Source organism: Crocodylus porosus, unplaced genomic scaffold, assembly GCF_001723895.1.
Source record: "Crocodylus porosus isolate Cpor-Errol unplaced genomic scaffold, CroPor_comp1, whole genome shotgun sequence".
Taxonomy (NCBI): domain Eukaryota; kingdom Metazoa; phylum Chordata; order Crocodylia; family Crocodylidae; genus Crocodylus; species Crocodylus porosus.
Window position 1 is genome coordinate 88192968 of NW_017728947.1, and position 19830 is coordinate 88212797.

At 44.5% G+C, this 19830-nt stretch overlaps 1 protein-coding gene across 2 annotated transcripts in view; it reads right to left on the minus strand.

The window, feature by feature from the left end:
- Positions 1-19830, minus strand: part of RPS6KA5 (ribosomal protein S6 kinase A5) — a 155796-nt gene that overhangs the window by 75974 nt on the left and 59992 nt on the right. For both annotated transcript variants that reach the window (XM_019552407.1, XM_019552406.1), the window contains exons 3-4: positions 14976-15194; positions 9804-9919 (exon numbers count right to left, since the gene is read on the minus strand). In XM_019552407.1, coding sequence (XP_019407952.1) covers positions 9804-9919; positions 14976-15194 — 335 coding nt within the window. The remainder of the gene's footprint in view (positions 1-9803; positions 9920-14975; positions 15195-19830) is intronic.

Here is a 19830-nt window from a genome sequence, read left to right on the forward strand (position 1 = left end):
GGGAACGCTGGTTTCTCAGGCCAGGGGGGCTCTGCCCGGGATTTGGGGGGCCCTGCCCTACAAGAGGGGGACTGGTGAGTACCCCACTCCTTCTCATCTCTCCCCCTGGGGGGGTGGGCCAAGTAGGGGCCTGGGCGAGGGCTTGACCCGGCCAGGCTCCAGGCAGCCACCTCGTCCCAGGGAGTGAGGAGTTAACCCCTTCCCACCATGAGCCCGCTTACCTCCAGCTTACCTATGATTCTACGATAAACAAAACTGAACCCAAGACAAACCCCTGGCGAAGTGCCTGATACCTCCTCCCAATGAGGTGTTGAGTCATTGATTACTATTGATTTGGTACAATGATCCAACCAGTTGTGTATCCAAATTACAGTACTTTTGTCTAAATCAGTGGTTTGCAAACTTCCTAAAGTCACAGAAGCCTTTCATATCACCTCTTCTGCCATGTGATTCCCCACCCCTGGCTCCACAGGCCATGTGAGCTGATGCAGAGTCAGATGACCCAGCACTACAATGGCAGCACACCACCTCCCTGCCTGCTCTGCCATTACCTCCATATATATGCAGAACCACTAATACCTATTGTGCAATCTCAGGGTCCTGCACAACAGTTTGAAAGCCCCTTGTCTCATCTGTATTTCCTTAGGTTGTTAATGAAAAAGTTGTGGGAGATTAGCAAGGTTTTTGACCCCAAGTCACAGTCCATCACATCCACTGCTCTCTTCCCATCCACAGAGCCTGTCACATTATCATAGAAGGAAGTTAGTTTAGTCGGGTATCATTTGCTGGCAGTGAATCCATGCTGGCTCTTCCTGATAACCTTCTCCTCTAGGTGCTTTGGAATGGATTCCTTGAGGACCTTCCAGGTAGTGAGGTCAGACTGACTGTCCTGAAATTCCTCTCATCTTCCTCCTCCTTTTTCTTGAAACTAGGCCCTATTATTTTCCCTCTTCCAACCAGAACCTCACCTGACCTCCACAAGTTATCAAAGAGGATATAGCCAATAGCTCTGAAATTACCTCAGCCAGTTCTTTCAGTACTCTAAGGAGCAACCCATCTGGAACTGCTGTCTTGAAAGCATGCAGCTTCCCTAAGATGTCCCTAACCTGTTCTGCCTGTGAGCCAGATCTGACCCATGGAGCCTTGTCATCCAGCCCCTTCTCCTTCCCCTGCTTTGCTGCCCCTGGGTCTTAGGGCAAACCACAGGCTGCACACAGTATGTGCAGGACTGGCCTCTTATGTGGCTTAACACATACATGTGACATAAGCTTTTTGCTTTCAAGACTTTGAAGTGCAGTTTCCCTAAAACCCCTGCCTGTTTCAAGGAGATAGGTGCTTCACACCCTCAGAAGGGGCTACCATTCCTGCAAGTTTCATTCAAATCAGGCCAGAAATGAAGTTATAGGCTGTTTCAAGCTTCCCCATTAAAGCCTATGGGAGAAATATTGAAACAGCAAAACTGTTTCGACGAAACTAAATGGAACAGCAATTTCGAATCTAAACGAAATTTGAAATGAAAAGCTGTTCTGTCAAAATGCAAGTTGAAACGGAACAGTTCCATTTCACATAATTACCCACTAATGCTTCTATATAATAGTATCATAAGATTAGGGATTCCTGGTTAGTTTCCTACAGGTCACACAGCATTTCAGAAATACAGCCAGGGACAGTAATGGCCACAAATTAACTCCACACTCTTCTTAAGTGCAACTCTGATCCTCTTCCCCAGCCAGACAGGGTGTTCTGCTTTCTGCTCTCTGCCTGATCTACAGCTCTGCTTTTTGTGCTATCTGGTGCTGTGCTGCCTGTCCCTTCCCCAACGTGCTTTATATTCTACACAAAGGCTATCCGTGTCTCTTGTGGTGCACATGCTGTAGGTTGGCCATCCCTGGCATAAGAGACAGTTTGCTGCAGGAAACTGCAAAATAATCTCCCTCAGATACATCTTTCATTTTCAAGTCTTCACTACATTTTTTTTTTTTCCAAATGATGCAGAGCTGTTTGTATTTTTGCACCCAAAAACCTAGAACCTTGGCCTCTTTCCAGTTACAGATAGCAAGAAGAAGAACCAAAGGAACAAATTCCTTATAAAAAAAATACCATTTCTGCTGGAACGGGCAAACAAGCCATTTTACAGAAGACCAGGATATATGCATTTTGTGAGGAAAAAACATTTCTAGTCTGGATGTCTAGATTTAGGTTCTTACATTCATGTTTCTAACTTGCATAAAAATGGCCTGATTTTCAAAAGCCCTGTGTTCCTACAAATTTTAATAGTGGTGCACCAATAGAGATTTCGGGGGTCGATACCAATAGACAATTTTGAAGGAGGCATATCGGCCAATACCAATCCAATTTCCAATACAGCTGTGTGCAGCTGGTAAGTCTGTTATGGTGAAAAAGGACTGGGAGGGAAGGGATGGGGGGGACAGATCAATGCCCCCCCCCTTAGTGAGGGAAGGAGTGGGGCTGGCATAGGTCTAGCTGCCTGCCAGGCCTGGGCAGGACACAGCTGTAGCTTGTCTGGGGCCTGAGGGGGGAGAAGTAGGGGGTGGCTCCTCCCACTGCACACTGCTCATCCGGTGGCTCCTGCTGTTGCTCCTACCGCTTGTCTGGAAGGGCAGGGTGTGTGCCCCCAGAACTGTGCAGGCGGGGCAGGCTGCAGCTGTGGCTGGGGTCCGTGCTATGCTGCATTTGGGGTGGGCAGCAGCGGTGCTGGGAATAGGCTACAACGGGAGGGCTATGGCGAAATTTGGGGTGGCTGTAGCTCCCCTCCTGCCCCGAGTAAAGCACGGCCTCCGACCCCAGTCCGCAGCTGCAGCCCACCCGGCCCATCCTGTGAGATCTGAGGGCACACACCCCTTCCCTATGCCCTCCCAGACAAGGGGCATGCAGCAGCGGGAGCCGCCACCCCCCCCCCCACATCTCCTCAGACATGCTGCACATCCAGCCTGCGCCCACCCCAGCCCAGCTGGGCAGTGCCTGCCCCAGCCCCAGCCCCCCTCCCTCCCCTCACTTGGGGGACTAAGCTGTAGAACTCTGTGAAGTTTTGATCACTGATTCAATTCAGCCTGATTCAGTGGCTGCATCTCCGAATCCAAATCGAATCAGGAGACCCTTTAATCTCTCCAAATTGAATCAAAACCCTCCGCACAGATTCAGAAAGGTTCAATGATTTGGACATAGACTCAGCTTTAAATGTTTTTCTTACATACCTGGTGGCTCGTGAATACTGAGATGGTGGGGCAGAAGGAGCATCCCACAAAAGCATGTGGGGGTCCCCATCATGCTGAGCAGCAGACCCATAAGTGACCCAGAAGCACTTCTGGGTCCGTTGGGGAGTGCTTGGGGGGGCCCCCCCACACCCCCTTAGTTTGGTGACTGGTGCCTTCTGGGTCTGGGGGAGCACCTGGGGTCCCTTTGCAGCCTATCACCAAGCCAGGGGGTGTGGGGGGAAGGGAGCCTAGCATGCTTGGCAGTGGACCTAGAAGTGATCAGAATTAGTTCTGGTCTACTTCCAGGTCTGCTGCCAAGCACACTGTTTCCCCCCCCCCATGCTCCTGTGGGACTCTCCTTCTGCCCCACCATCTCAGCATTCATGAACCATGCCTGGTACCTCAAGGCACACCAGACACAGCTTTAAATGTTTTTTTCTATGGCCAAGTGCTTCTTCTCCAAATCAGCATTGAATTTTCAGATTCAGATTTGACCGAATTTAATCACTGTTCCTGATTTTGAGCTAAATCTGAATCAAATATGGCCCGTTTCGCACACCCCTACTGATCTGCTCTCCCATGCCCCTTCCCTTTCACCAGAACAAACTTAACCAGCTGCATGCAGGTCTCCACACTGCCAGGCTGTGCTCCTTGCTGCCTGTGTGCTACGCTGCAGCTGTGTGCATTCATGGGCATTTATCAGACAAAAAAACAACAAAGTTATAGATATTTCATCGATTCCCCATTATACCCTATGGCCGGATCTCTAAAATGGTGCTGAAGTTTTTCCGAAGCTCTGAATCGCTTTGGAAAGCTTAACAAAGCCAGTGCTTCGATCTGGACATGCTGCTTCAGACGCTGAAGCATCTGAAGCTTCTCCAGATCCAAAGCACGGTCCGAAGCCTCACACAGCCCTAGCGCCAATCCGATATCAGACTGATGTGTCAGTGCACCTCTAAATTCTAATAAAGTTAGTGCACATGGTGTGCTTAAGAAGGTTGAAAATTATGCCACTTATAAAATGCCAGGCACACAGCTATGAACATTTTAAGGGAAAATTTTAACAAAGGCCATGATTATATGAATTGACTGAAATTACTGTTATTTATGAATGATGGGGGGGGGAAGTCACAGTGAAACATCTTACCTAGGGAAAGAGAATATCATATTTGTTTAAATCCAGGGGCAGGAAGCATGCGCTGCCTCCAGCCCAAACGGGCCATGCAGCAGCAACAGGAGGATCTGGCCCCAGTTCCTGGTCCAAAGCTGCCATCACTGCAACAGCTATGCATGGCCAGGCTGGGTCCCAGCCAGAACTGCAAGGGAAAGGTAACCAGTAGCAGCAACTGCAGCAGTAGGGAGGAGGCTGGAAAGAGGAGACCACAGAAGGGGGTAGGTGGAGGAGGGGGTGGAACACAAGTGATAGGGGGAGGGAACAGGTGCCAGGGACTGCAAAGAGGGGAAGGCATCAGTGAGTCGCAGATGCATTGGGGGCAGTTGGGGGACAGAGCAAGTGGCAGGTGGGAGGTTTGCAAGTGGGGAAGCAGGCGACCAGGGGTACAGACACCTCAGCAGGTAGGGGAAACACGGGGCACATAGGTACTTGGGGGAAGGCAGCAGGGTTGGAAGTGGTGGGAGGGAAAGGTGGCAAGTAGTAAGGGTCAGGACACTTGACTCCTCACTGCCTGCCCTGCTGCAGCAGTGTGGGGGATGAATTAAAGACAATCCTTCAAAACTTAGATTTGAGATATGGAAAATTGTAACAAATGTATAAATTTTCTGTGTCTGGAATCTAGTTTTGGGTGGTGGTGGTCATTTTAAATTTGAAGTTGTCTTGTATTTAGGTATTTATAGCACCCTTTCATCTGTGAGAGACAGCAGAAATTGCAGCCTATGATGTAGATGGTTTGCAGTGTCTCATGTGACTGAATAGTTGAATCTGAGATTTGCATGATCTGTGGCAGTAGTTCCAAATGAATATGCCACAGTTGGGTTGTTTGAGAGCTGCTTGCTTCCTACTGACTCTTCAAGCTGTTGGAGCCAATTTCTGTCAGACTCTAATGCTCTGGTGATACCACTTATTCTGATTGCTTGCCAAGGTTTCCCATTGGTCAGGATAAATTCCAGATGCCTTCATATCTCACTTGCATGCGTCTTTATAGCAAAGCTTGGGGTGTCTGATTGCTCTTGTTCCCTCTGATAATTTCCTGTATAGCATGTCCTTGGGTATATGTGCATCTTCCAATCTACTCAGATGGCCTAGCCAGCACAGCAGTCTCTAAGTAGGGCTGTCATAATTGGTAAATTTGCCCTTTGAAGAACCTCTGCATTGGTAATTTTATCTTGCCATTTAATGTTGAGTATGCAGCATAAACAGCGCAGGAAGAAGCTGTTTAACCTTTTCTCTTGGTGTACATAAATAAGTTGTCTATGTTTCCTCACCATATATCAGAGTGCTGAGCATGCAAGCATTGTACACTAGCTTTTTGGTCTTGATGGTAAGCTTTGAGTTGTTCCATGCTCTTTTAGTATGCTGGAGGTGATAGCAGCCTTTCCAATGTGAACATTAAGTTCTTCATCCAGTGAGAGATTAGTGGTCACTGTGGAACCTAAGCAGCTGAACTTCTGGATTATTTCTAGCTGTTTCTCAGGAAGGGTGATTGATTGATCTTGTAGAACTCCCTGTCCTAGTACAACTGTTTTCTTTATGCTGATAGTGAGAGCAAATGCCTGACAAGCTCTTGAAAGGCAATCCATGAGTTCTTGTAGTATGTCTTTGTGGGCTATAAGGGCAGCACTATCAGCAAACAGAAGCTCCCTGATAAGCACCTTTCTAACTTCTAGTTTTTGCCTTGAGTCACGACAGGTTGAAGAGTTTCCCATCCAATCTTGTGTGAAAGTACATTCCACCTTCCAGATCTTTAAATTCACAGTTCAGGAGTACTGAGAAGAACAGTCCAGAAAGCATAGGGGCAAGACCACATCCTTGCTTCACTCCACTTTTCATTTCTAAGCTGTCCTAAGTGGACCCATCAAACTGAACAGTTGCTTTCATGTTGTCACAGAACATATAAGACTTGATAGGATTGGTGAGCATCCTATCTTTTCTAGGACTGCAAACAGGCCTGCTCTGCTGACCATGTCAAATGTTTTGGTTAGATCTACAAAAACAATGTACAGTGGTCAGTTTTGTTCTCTGCACTTTTCTTGAAGTTGATGCAGGGAAAATATCATGTCTATGGTTGATCTTCTGGCCATGAATCCACATTGAGATTCAGCGTAGACACGACTCACCAGCTGTTATAGGTGCACCAAGATGACCCCTGCAAAAGCTTTTCCTGATGTACTTAGTAGCGAGACATTTCTCTAGTTGCTGCAGTTGCCCTTCTTCCCTTTATTTTTATACAAAGTTTGATGTTTGCATCATGCATGTCTTGTGGTACCTCACCCTCTTTCCAGCATTTGAGTAGTGGCTGATGAAGATATGGTAGTAGACTTTCTTTCCTGCACTTGAGAATTTCTTCTGGGATGCCATCTTTTCCAGGAGCCTTGCCACTTGATAATGAATCAATGGCCTTGCTTAGCTCTTCTACAGTGAGCTCCATGTCTAACTCTGGCATGACCTGTAGAGTTGGTATTTGGTCCAGTGATTCACTGGTGATGTTTCTTTCTTGTGAGTACAGCTCTGAGTAGTGTTCAACCCAATGAGACATCTGCTTGCTTCTATCTGTAATAGCTTCACCACTGAGCAATTTGAGAGGGGCAATCTTGTTGATGGTAAGGCCTACAGCTTTCTTCAGACCATCATACATGACTTGTAGGTTTCCTGTGTCTGAGGCTGTCCATCTCTTCACAGAATTTAGTCCTTTAGTAATTTGCACAGTATCTGGTTGCTACCTGTCCCTCACTTTTTGCATGTCAAAGTCTTGCTTTGGTGCTCACTGTTGGCTTCCAGATAGGCTGTGTTCTTGATGATGATGAGAGATAATAGTTCTGGGGTTTTTTTTTTGTTTGTTTTTTAAAGTCCTTCTTGGATGGTCTCTCTTCCCCAAACATAGCTTTAGCTGTTTCATAGATTGTGGTTCTTATACCTTCCCAAATTTCCTCTGCCAAACATGCTGAGTTCAAAAGCCTTCACAAACTTTCGGCACTTCCTCTGGTTCTTAGTGTTAATGGTACTGATTTTGGGGCTTGCTCATCAGTTTTGCTCCATGTAGTTTCTAGGGGTGCACCGATAAAGACTTTTTTGACCAACACCGATGACGGATTATTAACCAGCCATATTGGCTGATACTGATCCAATAGACAATATGCAGCCCAGTAGTGTGGAGAGCAATGTCTAGCCAGTAAGTCTGTGATGGGGAAGGGATGTGGGGGGGTGCATATTGAGGTCCCCACGGTGAGGAAAAAAGTGGGGCTGGGGCAAGGGCAAGTGCTGCCTAGCGGGGGCAGGGCGGGGCACAGGCTCATTCAGGGAGCATAGGGCAGGTCAGGAAAGGGGGGGCTTCCTACTTCTGCATGCACCCCCAGAGGTGACATGGGGGGCATGTGCCCCCCAGATTCATGTGCAGGGCAAGGGCAGGGATGGGTAATGGCAATGCTGGGAGTCTGCAGCCACATGCACGCACGTGGCATTTATCAGTGGCATTATTGGCCAAAAAAAAGCAGATTGCCAATAATGTCAATTTTCCTTTTAATCAATGCTACTCTAATGGACTGATATACTGGTGCACCTCTAGTAATTTCTTAGCTGTAATCTTTACTCTACTAATGATCAGGGAGTGGTCAGTGTCACAACTGGCACTGTAGAACATGCGGGTCTTCTGCACTGGAGGTAGGTCTTTCCTCCTAATAATAACAACAAGGTCTAATTGGTGCCAGTGGTGTAATCATGGATGTCGCCATGACACTTTTTGGTGATCTTTTCCAGCAAAATATAAATGGATAATGCAGGTTTTTTTTAGGCACCAAATTCAAGAAGTCATTGGCCATTCTCATTCATGTTGCTGATGTCAAAATGTCCTAGGCAATCTGGCTATGAGTTGTTGTCTGTGCCAAATTTTGCACTGAAGTCTCCAAGGAGGAACAGTCCTTTGATTGATAATATTCCTCTGATGACTTGGTGTACAGTGATGTAAAATTTATCCTTCTCCTCAAGGCTGGAGTTGAGTGCTGGTACACAAGCACTGACAATGTTCACAGAACTAAAGGTAGTCTGAAATCTAAGTAAGATGATGTGCTCTGACTTCCCAGTGGGTATTTCTATAAGCTTTACCAGCTTATTACTCACAGCGAAACCAACACTGTGCAGACGGTTTACTTCAGTGCTTTTACCTTGCCAAAAAAGGGTACTTGACTGGAACCAGCATCTACAAGTCTTGTTTCCTGGAGTGCTGCAATGTCAACATTGAGTTGGTATAGCTCACAGTCAAATCAAGACCGACTTCTGTATGCTGCTCATGTACTGTAGGTTATCATCATTTGTCAAACCAGGACACATGGTCCTGACATTCCATCTTCCAGACCAAAAAGTTCTTGGTTTCTCATCTTTGCTGGGTGTGAGGTTTCCATCTGCTTTTCAGCTTTTGGCGTAGACCCGTGCACCCAATGAGACAGACAGACAGGCAGGCAGACCTAGTGGTCCAGGGGGTGTCCGGCATTATGGCAGGTCATAGCTCACCAGTGGAACATGATGATTCCTCCCACCATTGAAGGTGACCCATGGTGCCCTCCTTTATGCCAAACAAGTGAGAGCTTATAACTCATAGCTCCCACTTCCCATGTTGTGTCAATGCTGCCAGCAAGGATGGAGTATCCGCTCCATGTGGTGTGGCTGCAAGAGCCTGTTACTTTGCCCTTTATCAGTGTCCTCCTCTCAGCTTCACTGGTCTGGTCTGAAGGAAGGAAGTCTATACGTTTGAAACCATCTACACTGCAGGAGTTGCCAGTGCAAAGGAGGTCTTCCATCTGCCTGCCTTTCAGGGCTCCACTCCTAGACTGGTTGCCAGCCATGGCTGGTGACCCCAATTTGCCCTCTGTGGATACTGTTGGCAAAATCACTGAGTGATTATGCTCGTCCACCTTTTGATGGCACTTCCTCCATCAAGAGTTTCACTAGCCTCGTCAGGCAATCATCCGCCCAAAGCTGTTGGCACTTCCTGAGGTTGCCAGGTTAAGTAACTACTGCCCAGCACTCGGCACTGATCAGTACAGGTTGAGCCACTTATAGTCGTAGTGGTAGCAGGCTTTCAACCCTAACCTGACCAAGAGGTCAGGTAAGTATGGTACTGTTAGAAACCAAGAAATTCAGAAAGTAAGAAACCACTGCTAAATTAACAAATGCTGGTTCCAGTTGTAGAGACTACCCTGAGTATTCTAGTGTGAAGGAACAGTACAGCTGGATAGATAAAAGGGGAAAGTATTCATAATTAATTAAATAATTCACACTTAATTCTAGTGTATGTAATAACACACTTATTAAAAAACTTCTAAAAAAAGAAAGAACCTTGAAGCTCTTCTTGGTTTTTAATTGTGAAAAAAATACAGATTATTTCTTTCAAGAAAGTCCTACTGGAAAAAATGCTTTACCTTGTGTAGGTGTTCAAGTGCCAATACAATTTCTCCAATGTATATCTGCACCTCATTTTCTGTAAATCTCTCTCTTTGTGAAAGGTGAGTAAAAAGTTCTCCTCCATTTATGTAGTCTATAAGGTAAAATAGAGAATTGAGTGATTTCACTTTCCTTAATGATGGAATTTTTTAAAAACTTTTTTGTTGCTGAACTCTGACTGGCAATTTAGCATTTTTAAGAAAAACAAAAGTGTTCTGAGATAAAATACAGTTAAATATAATAAAAGCATCTTATTGTGTGTTCTAGCATTTCAACTCAATGAAAGAATGTGAAAAACTTATAAAACCCAAATTTACTGTTCCCTGTCAGTTAGCCAGTAATTCATATACCAGTTTAGAAGTACTAAAACTGTTGGTATTTCATAAACACAAAGCAAATTATTAAAAAATGTCCTTTTAAAAAAATTAGTCTTTCCATTATTTGCCGAGAGACTTGGAAAAGAAATACAGGTGTAACATTTATAAATACATTTCCAAATTCATAAAATGTGGATGAAAAATAAGGTTATCCATTCCACATTATGCTGGAAAAATCAACAGAAAACTACATAATACAAGGATGACTTGGAAAGGCTGTTCCTCTGCTCTTTCCCATGACTGCAGGAGAACTCTGCTGGCAGAATATACTAGAAGCAACTGTCATCTCACCTGCTACTGAGCACACACACCATTCATACCGAATACAGTATTTTGGATGGTGACTCATAACTAGGAAAGGGAGACAAAATAGCGCAGAGGAACAGAGCTCCACTACACCCAATCCAGTGTCAGACATGGACCCAGAGGCAGGAGCTGCTTTTGCACTGGGCAGGCAGCTGTCTGTCTCTCCTGCGCTCCAAACCTGGCTGAAGCTGAAGTTTACTCAGCCATGGGCCCAGGTAGGAGCTGCTGCCATGCTGGGCAGGCATCAGTGGGGACACTGCCAACAGGTTCTAATGCTGCCACCCATGCAGCATTAGAAGAGCAAGTGACAGAGGGAGCAACAGATTAATGTGGCCCTCATCAGGTCCCCAAAATTAAATGGCCTGCCAGCTGAAATAATTGCCCACCCTTGCCCTACAGCTAGTTAAGTTTCAGGGACCATCTACCAGCTCCCTAATTCTATATACTTTCCAAGTTCTACACCTGAAGAGTAACAACTCTGATCCAACATAATTAACACTGGAGTGTTTTTGAAAATACTACTTCTGCAGATAGATTCATGGATTTGTGCATTCATGGATCCTGATGCCAACAAGATCTGAGTGATATTCTTAAGAAACCACTGCCTTAAAGAACTTTCTGAGGATCCAAGGCAACTATATAAATAAATAAATGCATTTATTCAATTCTCTCTCTCTCCTATTTTACAGTTATCTGCTAGAGAAGGAAACCAAAAGACAAACAGGATTGGAGAAACAGTAGAGATAGATCTCTAGACAGTTGGAAAACTCAAATTAAATATTAATATATCAGTTTTGTAAAACTGTTTCCTTCTTCCTAAAATTATCTTAAAAACTACTCTAAATAACCTAAATCTGAACATTTCGTGCTTTTTTTGGTCATTTAAACATCACTAGCCCTAACACAGTATTTCAGGGATACTGTTGTTAACCTTTTTAATTATTAAAAAGTAGGGGGAGGTAGTTAGTAGGGCTGTGCGAAACAGCACTGTTCCGTTTCATTGTATCGTTTCAAAGCACTGTTCCGTTTCATTTTATCAAAACTGTTTTGCTGTTTCGTCCATAGACTATAATGGGGAATCGTGCAAATGCCTATAATTTTGTCATTTATTGCCTGATTCGGATGAATATCGCAGGGATGGTAGCCCATTCTGACAAAATAAAGCTTGCCAAGTTTCAAGGAGATGCGTGCAGGAGTTTCTGGGAAACTGCACCTCAAGTTGTCGAGAGCAAAACTTTTATCACTTGCTGGCAGCAGCAGCCTGCTGTCATCCCACATGCAGATCTGGGGGCCCACACTCCCAGGAGGGATGTGGGGCTGTGCCAGACTCCTCCTGGGGATGCAAGCCCCCAGATCAGTGCGCAGGATGACAGGAGGCTTCTGCTGCTGCCTGAGATCAACGCTGGCCATAGTTCGCACCCACTACCAGGAAGACTGCTGCTGCCACTGGCCCTAGGCAGCAGCAGCGGCCTGTCATCCCACATGCAGATCTGGGGCCCCTGGGAGGAGTCCGGCACTGCTGGGAAGGCAGGTTGAGCTCCGTGAGGCTGGCAGAGCTGCTTGGAACATAGCCCTGCGTCACCCCACCTCCTGCCGCTGGGCTGCACTCTGAGCAGCTGTACCAGCGCTCCATGGAGCTCAGCCTGCCGGCAGGAGAGCCAGTGGAAAAGCCACTCAGAGCACAGCCCTGGCGAGCAGAGCCCAGTGGCAGAAGGCTCCACAGCCCTGTGGAGAGCCACTGGCCAGGGCTGAGCTTGAAGCGACTCCACCACTGGCTCTCCTGCCACCAGGCTGAGCTCTGTGGGGTTGACGGAGTCACTCTGAGAGCAGCCCTGACTCTCCCTTGCCTCCCACCACCAGGCTGCTTTAAAGATTGAAACACTTCAAGTGCTTTCATATCACTTCAAAGGTTTTTCAAAGCCTTTTGTTTCATTTGGATTTTGCTGCTTTGAGCTCAAAATGCATCGAAACAAAACACCTGTTGATTTCGCACAGCTAACTAGTAGTTAGTCATGTTAGTTTGATGTCGGGGCAGAAAGGGGAGAGTAGCACTTTAGAGAATAACTGGTTTAGAGAGGCATAAGCTTATTGTGTAGGCCTTCATAGAGTATATTGGGGAGGTACCTTATTTTTTTTCCTATTATTTTCTGATAAATAAATAAATAAATAAAAAGACGACTGACAAAGATGGCAGGTCTCAGAGTGTTGCAAAAAAAACATATTAAAAAAAAATCAGACCCAAATGGCATATACCTAAAGAGTTCTGAAACCTAAGAATTTAGTGAGATGCTAGTATAAATATACAGCATTTCATTATACTGCCCTTATAACAACCTATTGAAAAAAATTAAATAGTGATGCGATTTGAAGTCACAGGTTAGAAACTGCCTTAGAGACAGAAAACACAGACTAGAAGTAATGGATAACTTTTTTAATAATTAGAGAGAAGGCAGGATAGGGGAAGCACCTTAGGTCCTCTCTACACAGTATGGGTATTGCACATTTACCTGGGTAGTTGTGCAATTATCTGGAGACCGGCTACACGTGCAAAGTAGCTATCACACAATAAAAAAAGCTCCAACCAGCTACAAAGTTAACCTAAAAAAAAAGTGCATTAACTCTACAGTTGGTTGCTATCAAGCTTTAATTTAAACATGTAGCAGGGTCTCCCTTGCAGCTGGGAGTCCCAACAGCTGACAGGGCTTCCAATCACAGGGGTTCACTTTGCCCAGCATGAAATCCCTGGACCCTGGAGGCTGCACCTGCCACCATCCCCAGGGCTCACAGATGTGGAACACCCAGAGGGTAGCCACACGGTGATTTTTTTCCCCAGTCCAGAGGTGTGGGAAACCCTCAGGGTCAGAGGATTATTGCTACAGTGATCCTGCTGCCCTAGGGGTGTGGGTGCCCCAGGAGTTTCCCTGAGGCTGGTGGTATTGCTGCAGTGGTGATCTCCCCATCCCAGGGGTTTTATACACACTTGAGTAGGGGGGAATCACAATCCCCCTGTCCTGAGGATGTATAGGGACTTCTCCAGCTGGAAACCACTCAAGTGGGGTACGTGGGGCTCCCAGCCATGGAAGCTTGCTTCTTGCTGGTTCAGGGAGAGCCTGGGATCAAGCTCCTCTGCACCACTAATAAAGGTGCAATGGGATCTAATGTGCAATCCCACAATTGCACCACCTGCCACACGCATGTAGCATAGCAGGAGGCACAACTGTGTGGATCACACATTAGATCCCACTGCATCTTTACCTGCATATGTAGAAGGGACCCATCTTCTATTAAGTTGTCTAATTCCTTTCTCTGGCCTACAAAAGCTCATGACTGTCTGAACAAGTTAGTTTAGGACACTGCCTATGTAGTACACGAGCAGGGAGGCTGCTCCAATAAACTCTAAATCCAGCACATCAGAGCAGACTCAATTAACAGAGTGCTGGAGCATGGGAATTACCAAGCTCCAGCAGCTTCTCATGTGTCATGTATCAGTGTCCCTGAACTTCAAAATGACAAAGGGAGGGCTTTATCTAAAGAGCGTTTGATGAACTTTAGATAAAGCGCTCCTGCTGCCATTTTGAAGCACAGGGACACTGATACACGAGACGTTCTAGGAGCTTTAATTAGAGTGACTCCTGGGACCACTCTAATCAAAGCACTCCCCCACACACACTCCCAAAGCACGTGTATAAACACCGTGGGGTGTCTTCTGTCCTTTTATAGCTTACTTACAAATATCTGTATCCATTGAAATGAGTCCATATCTTTACTATTTGAATTGTGGATAAATATCTGGCCAATGCAGAGGAGACTGTCTTTGTGAAAAGATACCTTCATGTTCCAAAGTCTCATGACAACACAGACACTTTGTTATGTGTTCTTAGGTTTAAACATATGTTACTGCAAACAAGGAGCCTTTCTGCTGCTTCTCAGTTCCACTTCCCTCTTACCCGTTGCTCAAGACAACATTATCATGATTTAATAAATTCCTCAGTCCCAAACATACAAATGTAGTGCCAAATGAGCTTTTCGTCTGTGACTATGGTATTTACATGTGGATATCATTCATATAAGTAAGAGCTCCTTCCCAAATATTGATGAAAACAAAAGAAAAAAAATCCTAAATTTTGCAGGGGAAAAAAATGAAATCCAATCCTGGGTCAAGATCAAGAAATGATCCAAAATTCCAACTGTTCAAAAATATATCTTATTTTTGCATCTATACTTATTTCTTGTGATCATAAGAAATTATGCCATGTGAGAGTCATTCATAATTAAAAAAAATAAAATGAACAAATTATTAAAGTTCAAAAAAAACCTCCATTAAAGGGAAGCAAAATGATACACTATTTTGCATATTACTTCTCAAGTATGTAACCAACAAAAGCACAAGACAACACCAAAAAACTATAGAATGTTAATAAATAATATAAAAAATCATCAATAGACTGAATCAAGGAAAACACTTACCTAAAATGAGATGAAGCTTTGTGTCTGTCTGGAAAGCATAGTGCAATGTGACCAAAAATGGCGATTGCCTAATATGTTCCAGTACCTGTCGTTCCGTCCTTGTATGCTCAGTTGTTTTGGCTTTTTGAACTATTGTTGCTTTTTTCAATACTTTCATGGCATAAAGCTTTCCAGCGTCATGGCCACTTACTTTCCTCACTAAGAACACTTTTCCATAGGCTTTGGAAAAAAAAAAAAAAAAAAAAAAGAGAGAGAAGGGAAACGGAGATTTCAATGCATTTCAGAAGAACAGCAAGAGATTAAATAGTCATATTGTAGATAGACATGATAACACTGCCTGCTATTAAGGTTGCCGTAAATTTTATATTACTGTTTTCACCTGTTTACAACTTAACCAAACTTTAAACCTTTAAGTTGAAATGTTCCATGCCAAGCATCCCTCAAGCTGTATTCTTCTGGAAAATTAAAGCCAAAATGGTTCAGCCATTGAACAAAACAAAGCTAGAAAAAATAGACATTCAGTATTGGGGGGAAAAAGTCGATGTCCTTTTGCTGTCTCCATCAAAATCTGCCTTTTATCTGGGCAAATTATAAGCCTCTGAGGGAGAGAGAGCAGGAGTTTAAACATGTTCAGTTACGAGTTGTTAGATCTTAACAGGCAAAATATCCAAGGATTCCATCCACACTAAGTATGCTCAAACTTCATACACCTTCTACATGGACTGCAGGGGTGAACCCAGACTTTTCTTATAGTGTCAGATTCTGGCTGTTCTGAATCACAGGAGCAAGCACTAAAATTGAGAATAGGAATCCTGAATCCCCTTGTTGGCAAATAGACAGCACAGAGAAGGAAGCTTCCCAAATCAAATGCAGGGGAACCTCAGCCGGCCACAAAGGATTGCAAGGAAAGACCAGGGGAGCAGACAGAGATATACAGCCTGGAGGTTAGAGACTGGGAATGGAAGAAAGGCATTAGGTAGAAACTAGGATAGGATAGAATAGGATAGGCCAAGGGATTAGTCTGGGAGTTAGGTATGGAAACAAGGATTGTGTCTAAGAGCCTTGAAGGAAATGCAAAGAGAACAAGACTGGTAACCCAAGAGGATGAGGGGAAGACAAAACTGACTAGTGGTGCAGGGGGAGAAATGGACTTAACTGGGTAAAGAAACCAGGAAAAGGAACCATGGTATCAGCTGAGAAGTCTAGAGAAGAAGACAAGAACTGAAAGCCTGTGGGAACAGGAAACATAGTATGAAAGTGATAATTGTAGGCCACCAAGTAAAAGAAACATGATACTGTAGTTGGGATCTGTACAGAACTGGACCAGGGTGGGAAAGAAGATTGTGAATGACAAGGCAAGGAGTTGGAAGCAAAAGTTGGGGTGGGAGGGAAGTTTGGGGTTAGTGACAAGGGACTTATTGGGCAGAGAAACTGTGACTGGGGCAGAAGTCTAAAAATGGAGACGGATTAGATAGGTGAGGAAAATGACCAAGCGGTGAGGAAGAGACAATCCTGGAACAGCCTGAAGAGGGTTGGGGAGGTGGGGTGAAGTTTGGAGAAAAGTAGGCCAAGAGAACCCATGCCCACAAGAACAACACCCTCACAAATCAGGAGTAGAACCCAAGATCCCTGAGTATTACTGTTTTTCTAGATTTAGCAAATATCTGTGAAACTTACTGGCAAAGTATGTCTCATAAATGCCATCAACAGGTCTAATAAAACATAATTAACCAGTATATTATATTCTAGCTTTAACTTAAAATATTACAAGTAGTGTGTGAGCAAATGTATTAAAAATGTTATTTTGTTATAATAGATGTATTTTTAATAAAATGCTTAGATGATTTGTAGAATCAAAACAACCTTGTCAGAAGACCATAAACTAGAGCAAAGAAGTAACTAGGTCAGTGTTAAGAAAAGAGAAGAAGTCATCCCTTTGAACTTTCCCAAGCCCTCCGAGCTGATAAGAGTTCAGTCTGGTTCTAAAAGTTACAGTAAAACAAATGCATTTAAATAAAACCATTCTGAGACCATTTATTAGAATATGAAAGGGCCAATTATAAATACTGGACATAGGCTAAAAAAAACCTTGGACTTCTCTGAAGTTCAGCACACCAACTGTAGTCCCCAGGGGAACAGACAAGCCTGGCCAGCAGACCTATTTCTTCCCTGAATCCAAGGCTACATAAGCAATTGCTATTGCGTATCCTAATAAAGCTTCTGAGGTGTGACTGGAATGGTCTCACTGGTCATCAATCTCCTCTCATCCACAGTTAAAATTTATTGTAACATTTGGACAAAGAGACTGAGATCACAAACTAGTTGTGAGAAGAGAAGAACAAAGGGACAAGACAAGCATGAGGGGTGAAGAGAGGACAGGGAGGCATCCCAATGGTCTCAGGCTATAAGCCTCTACTAAGCAGAGGCTTCTGGGTGGGACAGAGCTGGACTGCTGGGTCTTGCTGGCTTCTCCTGGATCCTACTGCCCCTGGCTCCTGTCATTCTTGACAGACAGCCAGGAGCAGATAAATATTAAGTTTCTAAATTTTTTTTTAGGGGCCCTGAAGGCCAAACAGAATGGCCTGGCAGGCCAGATCTGGCCCACGGGCTGTATTTTGCCTGCCCCTGTACTAAAGAGTCATCCCCTTGAACCTCTGGTGTCTCCCCAGGAAGCAAGCTGGGCAGGGAAGAGGGGAGGAGTGGAAATCCTCTCCCTACTTCACCCCACATACACATGGCACTGGAGACACCCTACCTGGCTGGAACAGAGCCCAGGTCAGCAGCAGCAAGTGGGATGGAGGCATGGAATCCTTTCCTCCTTCCCCCATGCATGCAGGGAGCCAGGGACACACTGCCTGGCCACAGTGCAGACTGGGTATCTTGGGTAGCAAGACAGCAGCAAGCACACAGTTTTCAGAATTTATACTGGAGATGGAACAACGTGCCCTGGGGTGCTGGAGGACCAGCAGATTGCTATCAGACAATGTATTCCTTACTACGTGTGCAAATTAAAGCTGGATAGCAACCAGCTATAAAATTAGTATAGGCAACCTCCACTTAACGCTCTTAATTGGTTCCTGAAAAACCGAGAATTAAGCAAACCTGAAAGTATTTGATGACCCAAGATGGCAACCGCAAATGTTTTTAATGACCTAAGATGGTGACTGTGAGTGTTGTTCACGCAACTCACTGAGCACTAAGTGAAATCAGGTATCAATTTAAAATAAGCGTTATAGTGAAATAGCACTAAGTGAAACAATGTTACACAGGGTTGCCTGTACATGTTTTCAAGGCCTAACTTTATAGCTGGTTGGAGCTTTTAATAGTGTGATAGGTACTTCGCACATGTAGCTGGTCTGTTATTTGCATAATAACTGTAACATGTAGTGTGAGCCTCAGAGAGGTACAAATTGAAGGGATGGGGTCAGAAAGAGACATAGTTGACTAAAGTGGGTAGAATATTTCATCTTGAGCATGGAATGAAATACATAATTTTAGAGTCACACCATTCTTCTATTTTCAGCCAATGGTAAACTCTCTCTCTCATCCTCTACTAGTTCTGGTCTACAAAGAAAATGACAACTTAATGTTGTTACCAGTTACTCTATTAGCACAAGTGAATGAATTCACTGTGGTAAATGTAAAGGTTTCAGTCTTGCAGGAGATGTATGTGGATGCCAATATCTCATTACACAATTAAATGTTTTTTGTTTCTTTAAAAAAATTTTTTTTTTAAATTCCACACAAACAATTATATTACAAGTTTATTCAGAATGCACACTCCAACACTTCCGAATTGCCAAAAATACTTGGGCAGCCTTAATTAAGGCATGGGGAAAATCTTTTAATTCCATGATCAATTAATATTTTTCCACTCATCACCCAACTCATTTGTTGCAACATGCTGAAAAGTGAGAACCTACTTAGAATAATTCTAAAGTAGACCAAAACTAAAGGTCTGCCCCATTGTGCTGGAAAGGTAGGCAATAAAGAACAAGAAAACAGGAGCAGAAGTGCAGTCATATTTTCATAAGCAAGCCAATGAAGAGAACATTGAAGACAACTTGGGAGAGGACACAGTTTCTCAAAGGCATTCAGGAACTGGTGGATGCCACCCAAAGGAAATCTGACTAGATAATGAGGTAACAAGGGAAAATAAATAGACCAAAGAGCTAAAGAAACCCATTAGAGTCTCACCCATCTAATCTCATATATAATTCTCTTGGTTAGTACCAGGAGGAGACTAATGAGACAAATCTCATGGCATTCCACAGCAAGATGTCTCCCTCCAGGAACTTTTTAGCAGCTGTCTCCAGTGACAGAACAAAGATAGCATTCCATATCTCTCCAAGGCTGGAACTGTGGTGTAGAGGACCCTACTGTTCCACCTTTGCTGGGATGTAGATTTTAATGCGAGGAAAGATGGCCATTAGGAGGGAGGAGATACTACGGTTCCTGGTTCGGGTAGAAAAGACTGCTACACATGTGGGAAGAGGCAATGGTTGAAATGTTGGAGCTACAGCTGATGGTGATGCTGGAAGATTAAGAAGAGCTGCAGTTCCCTGGGCATATGACTCAGCAACTGGAGAACTGGTACCCCCAGAATTTATGGAAGGCATGCTAGGGGAAAGCAGTACTGCCAATTGTGTAACCTGGGTAGTGACAACAACTGCAGTTAGAGGCTTTCAGGCAGTGTCTTTGCTCTTTTTCTTACCCTAGTCCTTTCTACCATATAAGAATGCATCAGAGATGGTAGCTTCAGCAGTACTTACGACATAGGGGGTAAAAAGAGGGTCCCGGGTAATGTGGGGCCCCTGCAGGACACGATGGGCAACTTAGTCATCACACCAGATGA